The 20,832-nt window shown below is 43.4% G+C and overlaps 2 protein-coding genes across 4 annotated transcripts in view; one reads left to right on the top strand and one right to left on the bottom strand.

Moving 5' to 3' along the window:
* chaf1a (chromatin assembly factor 1, subunit A (p150)) overlaps positions 1 to 13,896 on the top strand; it is a 31,266-nt gene extending 17,370 nt beyond the window's left edge. The window contains exons 1-16 of one of the 3 annotated variants that reach the window (XM_019896826.1): positions 1,891 to 2,130; positions 5,368 to 5,412; positions 5,823 to 6,421; positions 7,161 to 7,223; positions 7,344 to 7,588; positions 7,663 to 7,744; positions 8,650 to 8,718; positions 8,789 to 9,006; positions 9,461 to 9,629; positions 9,765 to 9,845; positions 10,579 to 10,677; positions 10,772 to 11,021; positions 11,107 to 11,260; positions 11,622 to 11,934; positions 12,007 to 12,088; positions 13,082 to 13,896. In XM_019896826.1, the coding sequence (XP_019752385.1) occupies positions 2,067 to 2,130; positions 5,368 to 5,412; positions 5,823 to 6,421; positions 7,161 to 7,223; positions 7,344 to 7,588; positions 7,663 to 7,744; positions 8,650 to 8,718; positions 8,789 to 9,006; positions 9,461 to 9,629; positions 9,765 to 9,845; positions 10,579 to 10,677; positions 10,772 to 11,021; positions 11,107 to 11,260; positions 11,622 to 11,934; positions 12,007 to 12,088; positions 13,082 to 13,194 (2,646 nt within the window). In that variant the 5' untranslated portion in view covers positions 1,891 to 2,066 and the 3' untranslated portion in view covers positions 13,195 to 13,896. Of the gene's footprint in view, positions 1 to 1,890; positions 2,131 to 3,491; positions 3,727 to 5,367; positions 5,413 to 5,822; positions 6,422 to 7,160; positions 7,224 to 7,343; positions 7,589 to 7,662; positions 7,745 to 8,649; positions 8,719 to 8,788; positions 9,007 to 9,460; positions 9,630 to 9,764; positions 9,846 to 10,578; positions 10,678 to 10,771; positions 11,022 to 11,106; positions 11,261 to 11,621; positions 11,935 to 12,006; positions 12,089 to 13,081 lie in introns of those variants that run through there. The other 2 variants (XM_019896827.1, XM_019896828.1) reach the window with 2 other exon arrangements.
* A 511-nt stretch (positions 13,897 to 14,407) lies between these two features.
* On the bottom strand, positions 14,408 to 20,310 carry ubxn6 (UBX domain protein 6). The gene is made up of 11 exons (XM_019896831.1): positions 20,072 to 20,310; positions 18,711 to 18,871; positions 17,930 to 17,994; positions 17,638 to 17,760; positions 17,470 to 17,567; positions 16,955 to 17,030; positions 16,765 to 16,849; positions 16,412 to 16,631; positions 16,213 to 16,343; positions 15,948 to 16,096; positions 14,408 to 15,310 (listed from the first exon to the last, which is right to left on the bottom strand). Exons 1-11 carry the CDS (start codon positions 20,152 to 20,154, stop codon positions 15,185 to 15,187), a joined length of 1,317 nt encoding a protein of 438 aa, XP_019752390.1. The 5' UTR covers positions 20,155 to 20,310; the 3' UTR covers positions 14,408 to 15,184.
* Positions 20,311 to 20,832: the final 522 nt, after the last annotated feature.

Raw genomic sequence — 20,832 nt, 5'->3', positions numbered from 1 at the left:
GCATCTCTAAAGGAGACAGCATAAAATTCTAATGTACATAAACGGCTCAGAGAGTCGGTTTGGCTTCCTGTGTAACTTGTGAGAACCGTTAACCCCCAATTTACAGAAGTAAGTGTATTTGAGACGGTTTTTCTGGAAAAACGAGGCGTATATTTCAGTTAAATATGACTAAATACGCATTATAAGCGAGAGAGCGTTTACCTTCTTACGTCGATATCTGAGGGGTGGTCGGCAAATCATTCCAGATGCTCTTCCTCGACCCGCCCATTAAACTTACAACTGCGGCTGCGCGGTACTGACGTGACCGTAGTTCCGAAACGGTTACATTCAATGTGCTAAAGGGCGGGTAAAACTACAATTCCTACAATGCACGAAGAGCTAGTAAACAGGAAGCGCGTGACTCTTCACTCCGAAGCCACCCACGCGATAAAACATAACGTTCAAAAGGCTTTGTGCTTACATGTGCGTATTAAAATTGAAACAAAGTTTGTAAAGACTCTCCTCTAAATAGAAAATGATATTACGGTGAATGACAAACACCAAATTGCGTACAGTACCTGAAAGCTTGCTAGCGAGTGCATGTTATGTTACGGTCCATGGAAGTGAGACTTTCGAAAATCATTTGATTTCATGTGAAAATACAACGTGAATAAGTAATGCTTGCATTTTAGCTTTGTGGACAGATGTCTGGGCGTCACTGGCTAAAACGTCACATATATGCGTCCAACCTTGATGACGCCACGTTAATTGTACCTCAGAAAATCGATGGCCTCGGAAAAGAAATAAATAACATGGGTTAACAATACATTCTCTGTTTTGTACAGTTGATTTTTTCATATGAAAGAGAAGAATTGGCTGTCGGTAAATGGAACTCTCGTCTCCCGCGTCCCATTCATTTTCAGTGGTACAGTACTGCAAAACAACGACATTTTTTGACGGCTTTGTCGGATGTCGCTGAAAACACGGCCAGAGTTGCTGACACAGTCACGGTCCACAGTTGTCCATTATTTTCAGAAACCGGTGAAACTCCCGTCGTGGAATCGAACCCTAAAAATATATGGATTTAGCTTTTTTATTCATATTAATTATAATTTTTTTAGACTAGCGGGGGTGCATAGAACATATATGAAAGAAAAAAATAACTTGACTCCTCCTTTAAATTAAAAGGGAATTTTGTCACATTATAAACGTGGTCCTGAATTTAATATATTAAAGTCGGAAATGTGAAAGTTCTGACCTTAAAACGTGAATTTCATTACATTATAACGTCATACAGAATGTTTTTCCATAGTATGGCAGCAATATCCTTCCTTTGATTCTTTTTCTCCTGTTTCAATATTATTTCTCAGCTTTGTTATTTTAGCTGCTGTCGCCAGAAAAACAGTACAATGTTACAAACTATCTTCAACTAATAGGAGGCATAATTATGAGGCACACTATCTTGTTCCTTCGGGCCATCTGATAATTGAGACGTGACATTAAATTTGTCCGAATTCCGACTTTTAAGGTTCATTGAACCCCGCTCGCCAAACTTGGTGGCCAATCGGAAGGCACAATGCAAGAGGCTGGACGACATATAATCGGAGACCTTAGTTTTAAAATGCATGTCATCTCCGTAATTCGGATCAGTAATTATTCACACAAAGATGCAACGGTCTACATTTGGAAACTCGTTTATAATATTTGACGTTGATTGATGGAAACCGTAGCTACATAAATTTCCGTCTCAATCATTGACTAACAGTGCACTGTTTTTCAATACGCGCGTCTAGGTAATACAAAACAAACGCTCAGGTTTACACTCGATGCCTTGCGTCTGACCAATCAGATGTGGTTTCTGACGCAAGCAATATACTCCCGCCAATTCCGAGGAGGAGCGCGAGGCAAGCAGCGGACTTAGTGTGCTGGAGCAGTCTTTTGTGCTAGTTCAGGGGACACAAATGAGTAATACATGTCGGTTATTTAGTGACAGAGGGTAAAGTTCCCCCTTCGACTGGGGTTGTTTACGTGCCATCACACCGACACTTCATCCAGCGGAGAGGGGCCCCCAGGTTAGTGGTTCAAGGATGTTGGCGGCGGAGGCACCATCAGACGAGGGGTACTTGGCAGCTTCCACTCCTCGTAGACGAGGTATGCTAATGTCACTAGTTTGTCGAAGTGTATCAGAAAATACAATGTGTAAATGTCATTTTGTTATTGACGGGGTGCGTTTTCATGCTATTGGGTGGCACACAACATGTTTGAAACTTAGAAATATGTCCATTTGCTTGGCAGTTTTGCCTAATGTTGCTTTGGCCTCGCGTAAATGCTAACTTTTCGTCGCTTGTAAGCGGTTGATAAAAGTTGTCGTTCAGATTTGTCAGTTAAACTCTTACGTGAAGTGAAACTCTACGAAGCACAACTCTGTCCAACTGGCCGGGCCCAGTTCACTTCACCGTCTACACCGGGCTTCAGCCATCCCGACACCGGCCGCCAATACCCCCCAGGCCCCTCGCCGTTCGAAGGTGCTCAAGTACAGGATGATCCAGCTGGAGCCGCCGCTGTCTGATTGGCCTTTTTGGGCTAGCTTTGCTAAGCTAACAGAATCCAGATTGAATTCGCCTACCCAAACTGTTACATTCCGGCATAGACAAACACTCGGAAGTGTTCGTCTGAGACTTATTTTCGGGGAAATGTAACTCATATTTATGGTTTTCCTCACGGCCACGCAGGCTTTTTTTGCCTCGAAGCGTCACTGGTGTGTAGGTCTATTGCTGTTATTACACCAGTGGGTGGCGGGAGAACAAACCAAACCATTTGGAGCCAAATGGGCACCATTATTCATGTAAATGAAAGTGACGTGTATTGCAACACCTGTCATGAAAAGTACAAAACTGTGAAACTTCTCTCTTCGTGGGAGTTTGGGACCAAATCCTGGAGCATATACCCTTCACCATGTTTATTATTGCCTATGTTAACATTGAATACACTGTACATACCTCTTACTGTCTTAACCAAACCCTTAAATAGTATTGGAACTTATATTTACAATGTTACGCGTGATAATAAATGGCTGACGTGTTTTTATTTAAAAAAAAACATGCAAGGATTATAACATGTAATTTTTGTTGTTGCATTTTATCGTGTACAAGTCCCAATTATTAATTTCTTAGAAGTCCCATAGCACACTGAGCGGTTGGCAACTCAGGTCGCACACCAGGCAATTTACCCTCGCACATAGACCATCTTGTCATGAGCTCGTAACACGTTTCAAAGGATACAGCAGTTTCAAAACTCCAGAAATTTTCCTTCGTCAGTTCAAGCTGTTTTTCATTTTTCTTGACAAATCCTTGCGGTGCTTACGTGTTCGTGAGCCCCACTGTCCCCAAAGTATGATCCCCAAACTCTTTATCATTTCAAACTCATTTTCATCTAATTAAAAGTCTCTTAGCTACACAAATGGTCTATACCAACAATCCCCAAACGTCAGGTGAAAAAAGGCAAGCAGCGGACTTAGTGTGCTGGAGCAGTCTTTTGTGCTAGTTCAGGGGACACAAATGAGTAATACATGTCGGTTATTTAGTGACAGAGGGTAAAGTTCCCCCTTCGACTGGGGTTGTTTACGTGCCATCACACCGACACTTCATCCAGCGGAGAGGGGCCCCCAGGTTAGTGGTTCAAGGATGTTGGCGGCGGAGGCCACATCAGACGAGGGGGACTTGGCAGCTTCCACTCCTCGTAGACGAGGTATGCTAATGTCACTAGTTTGTCGAAGTGTATCAGAAAATACAATGTGTAAATGTCATTTTGTTATTGACGGGGTGCGTTTTCATGCTATTGGGTGGCACACAACATTTTTGAAACTTAGAAATATGTCCATTTGCTTGGCAGTTTTGCCTAATGTTGCTTTGGCCTCGCGTAAATGCTAACTTTTCGTCGCTTGTAAGCGGTTGATAAAAGTTGTCGTTCAGATTTGTCAGTTAAACTCTTACGTGAAGTGAAACTCTACGAAGCACAACTCTGTCCAACTGGCCGGGCCCAGTTCACTTCACCGTCTACACCGGGCTTCAGCCATCCCGACACCGGCCGCCAATACCCCCCAGGCCCCTCGCCGTTCGAAGGTGCTCAAGTACAGGATGATCCAGCTGGAGCCGCCGCTGTCTGATTGGCCTTTTTGGGCTAGCTTTGCTAAGCTAACAGAATCCAGATTGAATTCGCCTACCCAAACTGTTACATTCCGGCATAGACAAACACTCGGAAGTGTTCGTCTGAGACTTATTTTCGGGGAAATGTAACTCATATTTATGGTTTTCCTCACGGCCACGCAGGCTTTTTTTGCCTCGAAGCGTCACTGGTGTGTAGGTCTATTGCTGTTATTACACCAGTGGGTGGCGGGAGAACAAACCAAACCATTTGGAGCCAAATGGGCACCATTATTCATGTAAATGAAAGTGACGTGTATTGCAACACCTGTCATGAAAAGTACAAAACTGTGAAACTTCTCTCTTCGTGGGAGTTTGGGACCAAATCCTGGAGCATATAACCCCTCACCATGTTTATTATTGCCTATAGTAATATTGAATACACTGTACATACCTCTTACTGTCTTAACCAAACCCTTAAATAGTATTGGAACTTATATTTACAATGTTACGCGTGATAATAAATGGCTGACGTGTTTTTATTTAAAAAAAAACATGCAAGGATTATAACATGTAATTTTTGTTGTTGCATTTTATCGTGTACAAGTCCCAATTATTAATTTCTTAGAAGTCCCATAGCACACTGAGCAGTTGGCAACTCAGGTCGCACACCAGGCAATTTACCCTCGCACATAGACCATCTTGTCATGAGCTCGTAACACGTTTCAAAGGATACAGCAGTTTCAAAACTCCAGAAATTTTCCTTCGTCAGTTCAAGCTGTTTTTCATTTTTCTTGACAAATCCTTGCGGTGCTTACGTGTTCGTGAGCCCCACTGTCCCCAAAGTATGATCCCCAAACTCTTTATCATTTCAAACTCATTTTCATCTAATTAAAAGTCTCTTAGCTACACAAATGGTCTATACCAACAATCCCCAGACGTCAGGTGAAAAATGGTTACCTTGTAATTATTTTATTCACAAGGACATTTTGCGTGTGGATCAATTCATGAATAGGTATAGGTTGAGCGTAATGTTAGAACCAACCATCAGGTTTGAAAAAATTATTAGTCCTGTAAAAGGCTTCAAATAATCATGATGAGCTATCAGTACTCTGCAGTGTCCGTGATTTTTAGCGTTTTGACAGAAAATTAACTGATTAGAAAATTGAATGTTGTGATCATGCTCAATTCCAGTTCATTGTTGCATGTTTTCTAATGTCCATCTATTTTTGTTTGTTTGTTTCAGGTATGGATTGTAAACCAAATAACGCCAACAAGAAACTTGTCCAAGGTAAATATGGACAAATATGCCTCTTGCATGCATAGATTTTGACTTGACTTTCTTAGGTAGACCTTCCTAATCTGTTGAGCAGTCAGGGGTGTACAGAATTCAGTTGAATCGAGAATAGGCCCTAAATTCCGATTGTTTATATGAGTCTTTAAAATGGCTACCCAAACGTTGTGGACATTCATAGTTCTGAACAACTTGCTCACAGACACCATTTCCGACATTTCACTTACAAGAGATTCACTTGGTTGTTTATTTTACATTTGAGAGAGCAGCCACCCCAAAAATCTCTTTGTACTCAAGCAATTTAAAACTTGTGTTTCATAACATGTCCTCTTTAATTATTCCCAACGATATTGAGCATATTTATAACAGCCATTTTCACTAACTCCACTTGGTTTTTCTGCATGCAGCTTACCTCCCTTTCAAGCGCCTGAACCCGGAACCAAATGAAAACAAGCCATCACCGAAGCGCCCCCGTGCACATGTTTGCCCTGAACCGGGAGTCTCTGACAGGGAGAATGACAGCGAGTCCTCTCCACTCACCTTGCTCAGTCGACCCCCCTTGGTCAATGGTCGCGGGCCCCTCGATTGCTTCCTCAGCAAAAGGCGTCCTTCAGCCTCAGATGAGAACATTATAGATCTGACCGACGACGGGCCATCTCCGATCAAGCGTCAAGATCCTTTCCACACCCCCGGCCACACATTAAAAGACAGAGGAGACGGTGACACAGGCCTATCCTGTAGGAACTCTAGATGCGTGGATCGCGGTGCTGACTCGCACACGTCAGACTGCACAGAAATCCCAGAAAATACAGATGACGAGGTGGTGGTGGATGGGATCTTACCGCTTGATACGACACAAGAGACCGACAGCGAGCCAGAAGAGCAGAACGTGTCCAGTGTTGGCAACAAGTCAACGCTATCAAATTTGTCGGGCAGTTCCATGCACGAGAGCTCACCAGAGAGGACTAAAATGGACGAGCACACGCCCGCCACCACGCCTAATACAGTACGTGCTCGCATGACCACGTGCCTTTCGACAAAGGTTCTTGTTCTGTAATGAGCAGCTCGCAATATAGAAAATGGAATGATCATTGTAGACAGCTGTTAATTTAACATCCGTACTGCACGTGTACGGAGGAGCTGTATTGTCTTTTAAACGCCAGGCAAATAGAATCAAAGGAATACGACGTACAGTAGAATCAAAGTAAAAATGTTAAAAATGCAAACTACACAGTGTAAAATAAATTAAGATCTGACCTGCCATGGCATTTTTACAACAAATCCAACCTCAGAGAAACAATTGAAGTCCACAAATGGTTGTATTTTTTAGCTAACCTTGGTTGGATCATGACACCATATTTTATACATTTTGAGTATGTATTATCACGATGGCCGATAACTAAATATAGCTCTGCTGTGAGAACGTTTTCCTACACGTGAACCGCAGCATAAGGTGTTGCATAATTTTATTGCAGTAACAATTGTAACGCAGATATACAATTGACTGCTGAGTTGTGAGAACATGAAAGGCTCAGTTGGTCCTCCTTTTCAAGGGATGTCTGAATATTTCCCTCAAGTGGTGTTTGCATCGAAAATCATTTCATATTTGCAATTCTCGTGATGATCTGCGGCTTGACTGGTCAGTAACATAAAAAATAAAATGTTCAATCATCTGATTACTGACGACAGAGGTATAATTTACACCTTTCGGTCAAATTAAATTAACTTTATTTTTTCCCTCCTAGGAGCTAACAACCACTCCTAAAATCCCTGTTGATAACAAGAGCATAAAAAGACGCTCTTTCAAGGTGAGACTTCATGGGTTGTGTCCTTTCTTAAAATACTTTGACACTCATGACTCTTTGGTATGACCTAAAATTATTTCTGGAAAGAAAAATCCATGTTCTTATTTGGTCCCCCTTTTCAAGAGCCTTCAAGAGCAAGAAGAGAGGCTACGCCTACGCCAGGAGAAGGCGCGGCAAAAGGAAGAGGCCAAGGCGGCCAAGGAGAAAAAGAAGGAAGAGAGCCGCAAGCTGAAAGAGGAGCGCGAAAAAGAAAAGCGAGAGAAGAGGGAAAAGGATGAGCGAGAGAAGCGGGAGAAAAAGGAGAAGGATGAGCGGGAAAAGGCAGAGAAGCAAAAAGCGAAGGAAGCGCACCGCAAATCCAAGCTGGAGTGAGTCATGTCGTCGCAAAGTTCCAGCGTCCTATTGTTTTCACTGCTCCGTGTTAAACACCTTTCTCTCACAGGGCCAAGCTTGAGGAGAAACGTAAGAAAGAAGAAGAGAAGCGGATAAAGGAAGAAGAGAAGCGGGTGAAAGAAGAGAAAGACGTGAGTTCAAGGCAAAAGCTCTAGATTGCCCTTTTTTTCTCCCCCTAGTGCCCTAGTACAAACGGACTCCTGTCACTGGAGGATGGAAAAACAGTCTCCTCGAAAACAAAAGCCTCACACAACGGCCACTTGCATCACGGTTTCTGCCATTAAAATATAGTCAAGGGCGGGACCATCGTCTGATTGCTCATGGTCCAGGTCGTTTTTAACTTTATTGAATACTCAACATGACCGGCCACTCACTCATGTGGGTAAACACGTGGCATCGCCGCATTGCAGAAAGCACTTAAATACCAAGAGTAGAGTTCAGAAAGTTGCCCGCCTTGCAGAATTACACAGAAAGGAACATTGTTAAGATAAGATAAGAAAACCTTTATTTGTCCCACAATGGAGAAATTTGCAAGACAAAAGCATTGGCCACATTGTTAATCATTTACCAGTCAATATAGTGTAAAATAAGTTTTCTTCCTTTAATAAGATGATACCTGTAAAAGTGTGGTGTTGAATGTTAATGTGGACCTAACTTAAGTGCTGGCGGAACCAAAGAAAAATATTTGGGTGCACAAGTGCGAAAAGTTAGTTGAGTGTCCTGGTCCAATTTTTGCATTGCATCACATATAACACTGCAGTTTCAGGTTCACAATTTTCTTTAATTCTTTTTTTTTTTTTTTTTTTTTTAAAAAAAAATCCTGCCTTTTTTTTTTTTTTTTTTTAAGGAAATATTGACTGCTAAAATGATTTACAATCGGGTCACAGTCATTTATTTGGATCATACTTCCACCAAACTGCGACTTTAATCAAAAGTATTGATACTTGAAAAATAGGCTTGAACTGTCTCAAACCTTAGGAGCAAAATGGCAAATTTCCAGTCATTTATTATGAATGTGGTGTGCTTTTATTTTTAGCGTCTCAAAGCAGAGAAAGCAGAGATCACAAGGTTTTTCCAGAAACCCAAAATCCAGCAGGCTCCAAAGGTGAATTGAGCTCCATGTGACTAAGTAACCCGTTTAAAAACAGACCCCTTGAATCCGCTTCACGTGTCAGACTCTCGCAGTGGCTTGTGGGAAGTTTGCGCCGTTCGAGATCAAGGACAACATGTGCATGGCGCCGTTGTGCCGGGTACAGTGCGAGGAGTCTACCCTGGAGGAACTGGACCGTTGTTTGTCGCGCCCCAGTAACGGCCCGTGTTCACTCAAGGACTGGATCGGACAGAAACCTCGATGCTCCGGTGCCACCAGACCCACAGTGATAAACCCTGATAGGTGAGATACACCATTGCTGCTGGAAATACTGGAATTTTACTGTTGCCCTCAGGGTTTGAAAAATGATTATTTGGAAACATTTCAAAGCAAATAGCTCTGGGAAGCAATAGTTTCTTGGTGCACGGAAGAGTAGAACCTACCTACTGTATATGCGTGGAAAGCAAAGTCAAGTGTAACAACCAAGTAAATCTGCCTATTTGTGAAAACGTTTTAGGGAGTGAAACGTTAATTTTGCCAAATTGCAATGTAACAGTGGAGACTGATTTCATTTAAGATCTAAAAATAGGGTGATCATTGACTTATTATACGTGATCTTTGGTGTGTTTTCACAAAGGTATGCCAGGATATTAAGACGTCTGCAAACATTTTTAAATTGTGAAAACATGTTCAGTATCTCTCTTCTTAAAATGAAAAGCATTGAACACAAACGCTTTGGTGTTTGTGTTCTTCTCAGTGATTGTATAGCCATGGATGGGCCCAAAGCAGAAGGTGTACCCGATCGCAAACTGTACGGGACTATGAAACTGCTGCTGTTTCATGAGAACCACCGTCCAGCCTACTGGGGCACTTGGAGGAAGACGAGTTTGCACATCTCACCGCGCTGCCCCCTCCGAAAAGACACGGTAAGAACACATGCTACTTTCAAGTGCCATGACACAGCAAGCGGGTCAAATGTTTTGTCATCATAGTGAGCTCATTTTCTGCACGTTGTGGCAATTGCTTGAGTGTGAGTCATTCCCCCCCCCTTTGGACGACAGGATTTGTTGGACTATGAGGTGGACAGTGATGAAGAATGGGAGGAAGAAGAACCCGGGGAGTCCCTCTCGCACAGTGAAGGGGTGAGTTTGGGTTTGGGCTGGACAATAATTCAATATCAGTATGTATCGCGATTGATTATTATTAATGTCAATATAAATTTTGATTTGTCCCACAATCGGCACAAAAGCTTGTTTTGAGCACAGCCAAGTCACTGACTGCTCGTTTGCCGAGTGCGCCGACACGAAGATGGAGCAGCTCCAACGAAGACGTGCGCATGGGGCGTATGCTCGCCGAGCCAAAGTGTGGCTTAACTGTGCTCAAATAAATGGCCTCAGTGCAGCTCTTGGAATAAGATTGAATTGTTTAAGCTAACGCCTCCAGATGGTAACAAGGAATAGAAGTCCATTAGCTCCCCATCTTTGACGTGCTTGCTCCATTTCTCAGCGTTGCCATGAGGTCAGTTTGCCCTAGTTTGGCTGAGAAATTAGTTGATCCCAGGCAACATGGCTTGAATAAGGATGCTCGCAGCCTGGCTGGCTAGGCCGTGTGGCTAATTTAGCAGTACACATGCACCTTCTCTTTCACCTGAAGAGTCAGTTGAGTGTTGCAAGCAAAACGGCTGCCGGTGAGATGAAGTAAGGCAGTCTGCCAAGTTGCAAAGCTCAGTTTCCGCCCCCCAGTTGTCATGTTGTCAAGGTAACAAAATCTGGACTTGCCTTGGAAACTGTCTTAAATTGTGAAGGGCATATGCCTACCTTTTAAATTGTCAAAGGCTTGGATATGTTAAGTTTAAAGTGGTTACACCCCTTTCAGGAGGATGAGGACGAGGGAGGAGAGGACGATGACGACAATGACGGGTTCTTCGTTCCTCATGGCTATCTTTCGGAAGATGAGGGGGCACTCGAGGAAGCGGTATGCCGGTCGACAGCAGCCATTTTTTTTTTTTTTTTTTTTTTTTGTCGGGTTCTTTTAAGCAGGGTGTCCTAAACGCCGTGCTCCTCTTTAGGATGGCGGTGACCTGGAAAGGCAGAAACTGCAGCAGAGGCTGAAAGCCAGGGAGTGGGAAGAACTGATGTCTACTAAGAACAAGATGAAAGTGTTGCAGCCGGTGGTGAGGGGCTGCCTCTGGGAGGGTGACGGGCCAGTCTCAGATCTTCTGCAGTCATATGCTGCGTGCCTCATCGAACCATTACCTAAGACTGACATGAGCCCCAGCCCGGAGGAGCAGACGGAGAAGTGCACCAGAGAAGCACAGTGTAAGTGTGGGGTGTATTCTCCCTTTCTTTGTTTATTTTTAAAATAACCCGTTGCCCTATACTTGATCAACTTTTTGCTCTTCAGTGCTTGGTCAGCTGCTGCCGCTGCTGCACGGCAACCTGAACAGCAGCAAAGTGATCATCACGGAGTTTCAGGAATTTTACCGGCGGAAAACAACATCCTCCACACCACCACCTCAACTCTCCAGCCCGGAGAGCTCGGCGTATGTGCCCACTCGGTAAGGCCATCGCCTCTTTCTGCGTCGAAGCTGTCAACAGTAGATTAGACATTTGTCCACCAGGGCCTTTGCATTGAACCCAGCAAAGGGAGCATATTGCCTTCAAACAGGACGATTTCAGCCTTAATCTGATAATCGGTTTGCACCGTCATCTGTTGTGACACGTGTAGTGCTCGCTTAGTTATAATTTTGACATGAAAAAGCCATGGATGGTGATATATGACTGCAATTGAAGCATTTCAGTGCAATGACAGCTGCATCAGTTGTGATATATGCGATAGTACTAGTACATCCTTTTCAGCCTTGGTGGAGGTCTGGCCTGTAAGACGATTGAAGTTTACGATTCCCATTTTCTCCTCAGAAAACACTTGAAGCATTTAATTCAGAACAATGCAGTTTATGAGAAGCGCTCCACCTACCGACGCTGCTGCTGGTACGTACATGCGGATGTCCTGTCCCGCTTTGGCCTGGAGGCTCTCCCGGTGCCCGGCCAGTGGTCCTACTTGACCAGCGGTGCGCGGGAGGAGTCCCGCGAGGAGGCAGCCACGGGCTCAGAGGGCAACTCTCCCTCCACGCCGCAGATTCCTTCTGCCACGTCGGCGGCCTCCAAGAGGAAAAGCACAGGCAGCATGTCCATCACTAAATTCATGAAGCGATATAACGACAGGGAACAGGTAACCGATGTTCATACATTTTAGAAAATGAAAACACTTTTCGCTCATATTATCTTTCTTAACGTCTGTCAGACAGAAGAAATGGAGGCTGACGGTTTTCAAGCTGACACGGAGGAGGACGACGACGAGTGCATCATCGTCTCCATGCAAACTGGTGAGCCAAAAAAAAAAAGTTTGCTGTTGCATTATGAAGGAACGGTCCTATCCTGCCACTCAATAAATGTTTCACAAAATTAGTTTTCTGTCAACAACTAATTCATCTCTTGTACCAAACATGTACTTTTTCTCCATCCCTTTTGCATGGACTACATGAACTCATTCACTGCCAATGACAGCTATATAGGCTAAAAAATAAATAAAGCAATTTTGACTAGGCTGCCAGCCCAATAAAAATAGATCTTTGACGACTACGGCCGTCAACGTCAGTGAATGAGTAAGTCACTTGTATTTGGTGGCATTTACCTTATCAAAACTGCTGCAAAAAGTAAAATGCCACAAATAACACATACCGCTGCTCTTTAATTGTTTGTTTGTTTGGGGTTTTTTTTTTGTATAGTTGTTAACAGTTGCTAAATTTGTTCACTTACAAAATAATTACCTCTCTAATTGTTGTGGTAGTACAATATCATTCATTCATTTTGTAACACAGATAGTAATTAAGTTGTACAATGTACGATTTGAATTGCATAAGTTGATCCACAAGCATAACATAACTTTGTACTAGTTTTGAGATGTTTCTTGTAATATTGGGTGAAACAGGCTGCGTAGGCCCCGGAACATAGAGGTTGATGTGCACAATATAGCGGCGCGACCTTACGTTTGCGTCAACACTAATGTAACATCTCCACATAATGTCAAATCATCCTTTAATACTTGGCAGGGACCTCATCAGTACCACATGGTAGGATTCTGCGTTCTGCTTATGTGCTGCTGTTTTGGTTAGCCACAGAGTTCAAAGTGGCCCAGCAGGTCTCTCTTTAATGCAAACTGATAAGATTAATATATGTCCATTTAATTACCCTTCCATGAGTTTAAGTTTCATCGGGTTGTTATAATTATTATTATTATTATTTATTACAATTATCAACTACTGTATTGGTTTTGGTCACCCTATCAAAATGTGCAACTTGTCCATTGTGCTCTGAAGGCACAGCCAGAGAAAAATCCTCCACCGAGGGAAGCGACATGATGGAAGACACCCCGTCCAACACGGCCGCTCTCCCAGTGGCCAGCGCTGCTCCAACCCTTGCCACGGCCTAAGTAGAAGGCGAGGCGCGTCTCGTCTTCCTTGCTCTGGCCTTCTTTGTCCTCAATTCACTCCCCATGGGTGTGGCGAGGGAGATGAAGTGTTGCATTCTGCTCATGTTGGCATTGACCTACCGCCAAGTGGCAGGGAGCTACTTTAAAAGGTGTCTCGGGCATGGTGTCTTGGGTTTGGTGTGTTTTCGGACAGTTATGGCGCATCCTTTGTGACAAGAAGCGTCCCAAAAAAAAAAACCAGCATTATTTACGTTTTAGAAATTCGGTTCCAATGTTGTTCTTGTAAATAGGCTACCAGAAGTTGAAGTCAGATTAAAGGTTCCTCCTTTTCTTTACTGTTGTGCCATTTACCCCGATTATTTTCTACCCCTCACAGCTCACTGGAATAGCTGCTAGAGTTGTACAGTTTGATCCAGCGGAGAAATGTTTTATATAAATATGCGTTGTTTTGCAAGCATACTTGAACAAGGAAAAAAAAATCATTAAACCAAGAATGAAATGGCTGCATTATGTTTTCATGGACCAAAATTTAAACTTCTCACACACGTACAGAAAATTATACACAAAACACAAATTACCAGAAGGATTGGAGCTGTTACTCAGCCAGACCGGGTCCATCATACAGAGCGACCTCACAGTTCTCAAGTCCAACTCAATGGAAGTATGGTGTGATTATGCGCCAAATTATGTTTTTTTCTCTTTTATTTTTGAACTGTCATCCAACTAATAACATTACACTCGCAGCGGAACACAATCCTTTGCGAAGCTGGTTGACTTCCAGTAGTACTTGTTTCAAAACCATTTTTTTTTTTGTTTGTGTAGGTCATTCTTTGAAAAAAATTGTGCGACGAGCCCAGAATTGATCTCAACTGTGGGATATGTTGCCTGTGGAAGATCTCCTGTATGTACATGATCTCATGTACGCATTTAACAGTGTTCACAATAATGATGCTCACAAATGTGTCCAGATGCAAACAGTTTTTAATGCAGTCAAAACAGGTTGACAAATTGCTCACTCACTTTGAAAACCGTGGAACACATGGAGAGCAGGGAGAAATGCCGCGACCTAATAGTTGAATTAGCTTTAAGGTGACAATAACTACGTGACTCCGCAACTCTGTAGATCTACATCGCAGTGTTTGAAAGACGAGCAATGCGAGGTAGTTGGTTGTCACCTTCATCCACCATGAAATGTAAGAAAAGAAAAAAATTAAAACCAAACAAGTCGCCACTGGAGCCTTTGAATTCATGTACACGAAACCATTAGCAAGATAAAGGCGTTATGTTGGAGTTGACGGATTAAGTTCTAAAAATACTTAAACGTTGACTGAGGGATGATTGAATTTTTCTCATTTTACGTGACATCGTCTAGTAGATGTTTGATACAAACAAATACAATTGACTGAACTTTTTGTTGTTGTTACATTTATTACATGCAGTCCCATGGTACGGTTTGATTAATCATGAAGTGTGCATAAATTGAAAGATAAGAATTCCACTTCCGATCTGTCAATTTTCCATCCCTCGGGTAGTATCAGAAGCGTCTTTCGCACAATGTCGCAAAAGATTTATCAGCCTATGCACTTTTATACGCAGTCTCAGCAAAGGCAGGCTATTACTTTCATTGCGCACCGTTGATTGGCATCTTGCCATCAGTTAATAACACTGATGAAGAGAGGCCTTGCATACCTAAAACATGCGAGCCTTTGTGACGGCTGTCAATTGTCTTTGCTGGGTCTGCGCAAAAGGTTAAAACTGCTTAATTCTGTTGTAGGACCTTTTGTGTGAAAGGAGCAACAGATCCAGCAGATTTGTACGTCCCCACTTCTCTCTTTGTATTTTAGTCTGTTGTGTGCTGTGAATGAAGGTTAGCATTTGTTGGGTGATGAGCAACAACAGCAATAAATACGAGCGTGATAGGTTGGTGAGGGACAGTTTCGCCACCCGGCAGTGCCAGGGTGGAACGTTGGCATGGACAGAGTGCTCCCGTTCAACTCAGGTTGCGAATGGTCTCGAGCAGCTGCGGTTTGAGGAGGGCCGAGCTTTGGCCACCTGCTGCCGCAATGTCTGCCTGCACGGCTGCATCCCAGGCGAATGACAACAGAGCTGCGGGTACCTTTTAGGGGAAAGGAAAGAAAAAAAACCACAATTGACACATTCTACATTGAGGCTACATGTCACAGATATTTACAACCCTTAACTGCATGAAAGTCTTAATCCAGAGCATCTTGAATGAAAGAAAGATCTAACCACCGTTTTGAAAGAAAGTTGGGTAAGACTGGAGTGTGGTTTACTCATCAAGTATGAAATAAATCAACCAAGTAAAACTTCCACGTTAGCCCAGTTTTAAAAATGAATCTAAACAAGGTATTCTGCTCTCCCGCTGGGACTAAACAGTGGGTCTACTTTACATATATTATTATTCTTAAAATAACCGCTCCCCCACACCAAATTTCTTAATGACTTGACAGCTAGGATGGCTGCAGATCCAGAGCCACTTTTAAACTTCTTGCTGCTGGAGCACAATTATGCAGAAACACCCATGTCTGCTATCATGTCAAATCCCCAAAGGTAAGCAGAGCTGCATTGAGTTTTGTTGAATACACAGATGTCATTCCGACACCTGGGACCTGGTTTAAAATGTTAAAAACTAATTTGCACATTTGTTTTAATGGTTGAGTGTCCATCACACACTTTTTAAATCTTAATCCAACATCTTAATAAATTCCATCTCAGTTCTTGGCATCACTCACCAGGTTACACTCAGCCAGAGCCATCTCCTCGGACTCCTGCAACTTTTGACCACCAGGAGCGATGAGCTCGAAGGGCTGCCAGCCGTCCACTAAGGAGTCTCGCACGAAGCTGAACAGCACGGGAACTCGGTCCCAGGCGTAGAACGTCCCTGAGGTCAGAAGCACGTGACATCGGTCATCAGGAAAATGGCGAATGGTTTGTTTCCGATTTGTGGCTCCACTGCGGCATGTTGTGTTTTATTATACAGTGTTGTGATTTATGTACCCTGGAGCAGGTGTCCATCTGGTAGCCGAATGCGGAGCAGTGTGTAGTTGTACTTCCTCCTCTCCCTTTGCTCATCTCGCTCCCTCATAGCCTTGGTACGAAGCATGGAGTTCTTCTCCACCAAGTCACTCCTGACACACACGAGATTTTAAGCCTTCACCCGAAAATTTAAAAGCACCTTTAAAGTGCACATTTCAACCTCTGCTGCTGCTCCCTCTTGATCTCCTCCGCGCTCAGGTTGTAGAACTCAGGCGGCAGCTCAAAGTGGGTTGCGTTTTCTGACGCCCGGAAGGCCTGAGCCTGCCGGTCCAATTGCGCTCTGACAGGCTCGCCGCGCTGCAACCGATCCCGCCGTTCCTTCATTAGCTCCAGGGCGTCAGAACTCTGCTCGGGCAACACCAGGAACTCCTCTTCCTCCTCTAAACTCCCATAACGACAGAAAAGAGGTATTTCACTTTTTAATGTTTATTCTTTACAATGAAATTAATTGGCCAATTACTTAACTGAGACTAATTAATCAAAAAACAGGCTCCCCGCAAGTAACTGATGTACCTTGACCATCCACAGGAAGCATGGTGCTTGTAAAGCCCAGAGCCTGCAGAAACTCTCTACTGCCCTCCACACAACGCACTTTATCCTAAAAAAAAAAAAAAAAAAAAGAGCTTCATCAGAAACCACATGTAATTTTACCTTCTAACCACCAGATGGCAGTAGTCAAGTCAATTAAACAAACTAGACACACCTGAAAGACTTTGTTGCTTAGTTTAAGCTTCCTGTATTTCTCTTCCGAAGGATTCTTACAAATGTTTTCAACATATCTGCAAAATAGGGAGAAAGAGAAAGAGCAACAAGTTGTGTTAAGTGTCTCACAAGTCAGTCATGCCAAAGAGAAACGATGGAAACCGCAATCTAGTTAGGAGAGAAGCCAAGTGTTAGCCTAGCTTCTTCAGCTAATACTCTTTTTCTTCTTTGTATTTTCTGGCATGGTTGAGCACCGTGCTGACTCTCATAGGTCAATCCTAGTATGACAACAGACATGTGGTTAGTTGGTCATCATGCGGTGCGTTGTTATCGGGAATGCACCAACACCCTATCAAACCACTACGCACGCAGATGCCGATTCTTTCCTCCTTATATGTGGACTCTTGTATGGTAGATTTTAAAATTCATTGAAAATTCACACAACTTTGTGTGTGTGTGCGCACGCGCACCCCACTTCCATTTAGATCCGCTCCACTCCATTTTCAGCCATCTTACTTGCTTATGATGTCCACGGCCGCCTTCACCTTCTCTTTGTCTTTGTTAAACGTGTGAATCATCATGACGGATGCCTCCACGTCATCCTCCTTGAAGCGCTGACACAAACAAACAAGAGTTCAAGTCACCGCGGCTTTTGCACGCATTAAACGGAGGGAATAATCGTACCATCAAAATGGCCTCCTTGATGTGGACTTCCCGTTGGCTCTTTGTTAGAGTGGCTCCTGTTAGCGGGCAGGTGAAATACACGCCGGACACCGAGAGACACTCTTTTGTGGCAGCGGCGGTTCCCTGGTGGTGGGGGGAGAACTTGTCAATACACAGATTATGATTCTCAACTCAACTCATCTTCATTTATACATAGCGCTTTTTTAGTGGATGAGAGACATCTTGATTGCAGCATGCATGACGTCACACACATCAGCGACAACTTAAGTTTGGAAGTACAATTCGAACATACCTGTGCAGTTGCTGCCTTATCTTTTTCTGCCAGCGCAGCGGCTTCGGCCTCCAGCTCCCGTTTCACTGTGAGCCAGCAGAAATTTGTTCATGGTAACGTAAGTTTTTTTTTTTTTTTTTTTTAACAATTTACCAGCATGAATGTGTGAACATGCCTTGATGCAACATAAGTAAAAGAGAGCGCACCTCTTGTTTCAACTCCAGTGAAGCATCACTGCTTTTTTATTGCTTCTTACCAATCCCCCAAAATACCAATTACTACTTTCCTATGAGACTTTTTTTTTTTATTACAACTTTGACTAAGTAATGCATAGATACTCTCAGATTCTTAGGACATGTTTCACAAACGGGCTTCAATTGGGCTCTTGCTGTATTTAATATCGATTAGCTGTTAAGTTCCACCTATGCCAATAGTGATCCAGACCTTTCTCTGTGTCACCTTGAGAAGTTACTTTCTCTGGCATCAATCACACAAGGAGCCTCGTGCCTGCCTGTTGAGCTTCTATTGGAATCTTCCATCAGGGTGCTGTTGACTATCAAGGGAACCACTATCAGTTGGGAGCTAAAGCTAGCCTCTCTTACTCTTAAACGTAGCACATTAGAAGTAACAGGGTGCTTTGGGTGCCAGCTCAGGGCTTCGCAGAATGCGTGAATTTTTTTTTTTTAATTGAATAGTTGTTTGGTTGAAAAAGAAGACGTGAATTGCAAATTGATAGAGGTGCAGGAAAGTTTGCAGTCCAAATTGTATGTCAGTTATGGGAAGACACTTCCAATAGTCTCACCCTGATTCCTGATGGCATCCTGGGAGGTGTGGACCTTCGGCCGCTGGTGCTGTTCGACCCTGGCCAGCGCTGCCGCCCCTGCTCGCTGTGATCCCTCGCTGGGAGCATCACGGTGTGGCTGCTTGCCACCGGAGCTCCTCTGCCCTCTCTCGGGTGCACCTCTTTTGTGGCAAAATACAGAAAAAAGACCTGTCATGTGAAATGTCTGTGACTTTGGTTCGCAATTTACATTATAACGCCCGCCAGCCACACCGTTTCTCCACCCATGACTTGGAAGCCCAGCTGCATGAAGCCCCAGAGCAATTTTCAAGCAACAGCCATAGCCCACTGTCTAAAACACTATCATGCAGAAGACAGTAGGCATATCTCACCCATTTTGGGGGGGTCCTGAAGCACCCAAAAGTAAAAGCACCCAAAAGTAAATCCATGCACCTCCAAAATTTGGGGGGGGGGTGGATTTTTTTACTGTACTGTCCTATTTTGTCACACAACTCAGGTTCGGTGCCACTCGCTGAGGTAACAAAGACAGTTCTTGCCAGTGGCCCAACAGAGTACACAGTGGCTCACTTACATTAGACCGGGCCCCTAAAAACATGTAGCCTATTCATATTATTTACCTGTTCAATGTTTCGGTACAGTTTTGCAAAACTTGCTGTACTGAAACATGGAGGCGAATGGCAAAATTCACAACAGGCGTTTGATACATGAATGGACCAAAATATTTATTTTCTGTTTCAATTACAATTGGCATTTAAACAATTCTCCTCATTATTCCGTCCACATTTTGAGATGACATGTCTAGAACGACAGCTAACAACTGTACCGCTTTGCGAAGCTTCAAACAGAAAACTCTCAGAGGGAGGTGGTCATTAGGTGTCGTGTCATCAGAAGGTTGCAACATAAAAACTGGAAATGTGATTATTTTCACCGTCACTTAATGAAAAGTGCGTAACAGAAATGGAACTCAACGTTAACCACAAAGTTGCAGTGGGTACGAGTGGGCCCCAAGTTAAAATGGGTTGATCTACTATTTGTCTCTATACAGATAATCTCACGTTTCCCCTCATTAACGATCAGAAGCGGTGTTAAATATGTCACATGACTTAATAAGATTATATGGGATTTACCGCTAACCATCCTGAAATTAGACCCCATGCCCTGCTCTTGGGTGCATCATTACGTAACAACTAATGACACCAGGTAATGTTAAATTAAGCGTTCCACGCGGTCATAAAGTACAAAATAAAGCCGATCTATTAAGTCTTAAGGACGCACACATTACAACGGTGGGCTAACGTTTTTAGCCGTTCGGTTAGCTGGGGCCACAGAGGTGGTGCGGTGGGAAAAAGTTCAACTTTTACCTGCTGTCTTCCGTTAGCTTCTTCCCAGGGCCCGCCGATTTAAATTTGATGTCTTTCTTGATGTCATCGAAAAGCTTCTTCATCTCTTTTCGGGAGGTGAGAACCACAGACAGGCAGAGGCTGTCAGCTGGCAAGAGGATGTCAACAAATCTACTTCTTCTGTGACGATGTTTACAATGCGCTCCATTGATAATACTGTACTACTTCCTGCTCAAGTCTTTATGAGTGCTGCCACCGTGGGGCAGAGATTCGCACTGCACTTTCATCCTCCTTACGAGACTCGTCACGGCGGAGGGAAGGTCGCTTTGTTTTTGAGCCCTCGCCACTTTCGGCCTTGCCAATGCCGTTTCTAAACCAGTTTTATTAGCAGTGATCATTTGAACATCAATTACAATTTCATTCGGAGCCTTATGCAATTGCGTTACTGTCCTTGTTTATTTTTTATTGTTCATGTATTATATTATAAGTCCCCAAGAGTGCTAAAAATGGATGGATGGAAAGAGTATAAAGAACAGATGTCTGCGTTCCAATGGCGGGAGCAAAAAAAGTCACCAAAAATATGGAATATTCAAGTTATGTACACATGCATTAAAAAATCTACAAGTACAGTAAGTAAGTATTTCTATTTCACTATTTCCCACTACTGTCCCATTGAAGCAAAGCATGGTTGTTAATGAAACCATCTTCTTGCCATAGAGGGCAGAGGTTGATAATAGTTTGGATGTAAATAGTACTTCCAAGGTACAGAAACAGTTATGTGA

Source organism: Hippocampus comes, unplaced genomic scaffold (assembly GCF_001891065.2).
Source record: "Hippocampus comes isolate QL1 unplaced genomic scaffold, H_comes_QL1_v1.1 scaffold22, whole genome shotgun sequence".
NCBI lineage: Eukaryota > Metazoa > Chordata > Actinopteri > Syngnathiformes > Syngnathidae > Hippocampus > Hippocampus comes.
The sequence above is the reverse complement of the archived record's forward strand: the minus strand, read 5'-3'. Positions and strand labels throughout refer to the sequence as shown.

Bases quoted from the DNA above. Each gene is read 5' to 3' on its own strand.
- ubxn6 (XM_019896831.1), bottom strand. From the start codon at position 20,154: ATGAAGAAGCTTTTCGATGACATCAAGAAAGACATCAAATTTAAATCG. The intron at 17,031-17,469 runs GTAAGATGGCTG...CCTATTTTGCAG, and splicing joins GCCGTGGACATCATAAGCAA to ATATGTTGAAAACATTTGTA. The intron at 16,850-16,954 runs GTGTGTCTAGTT...TTTTTTTTTTAG, and splicing joins TAAGCAACAAAGTCTTTCAG to GATAAAGTGCGTTGTGTGGA.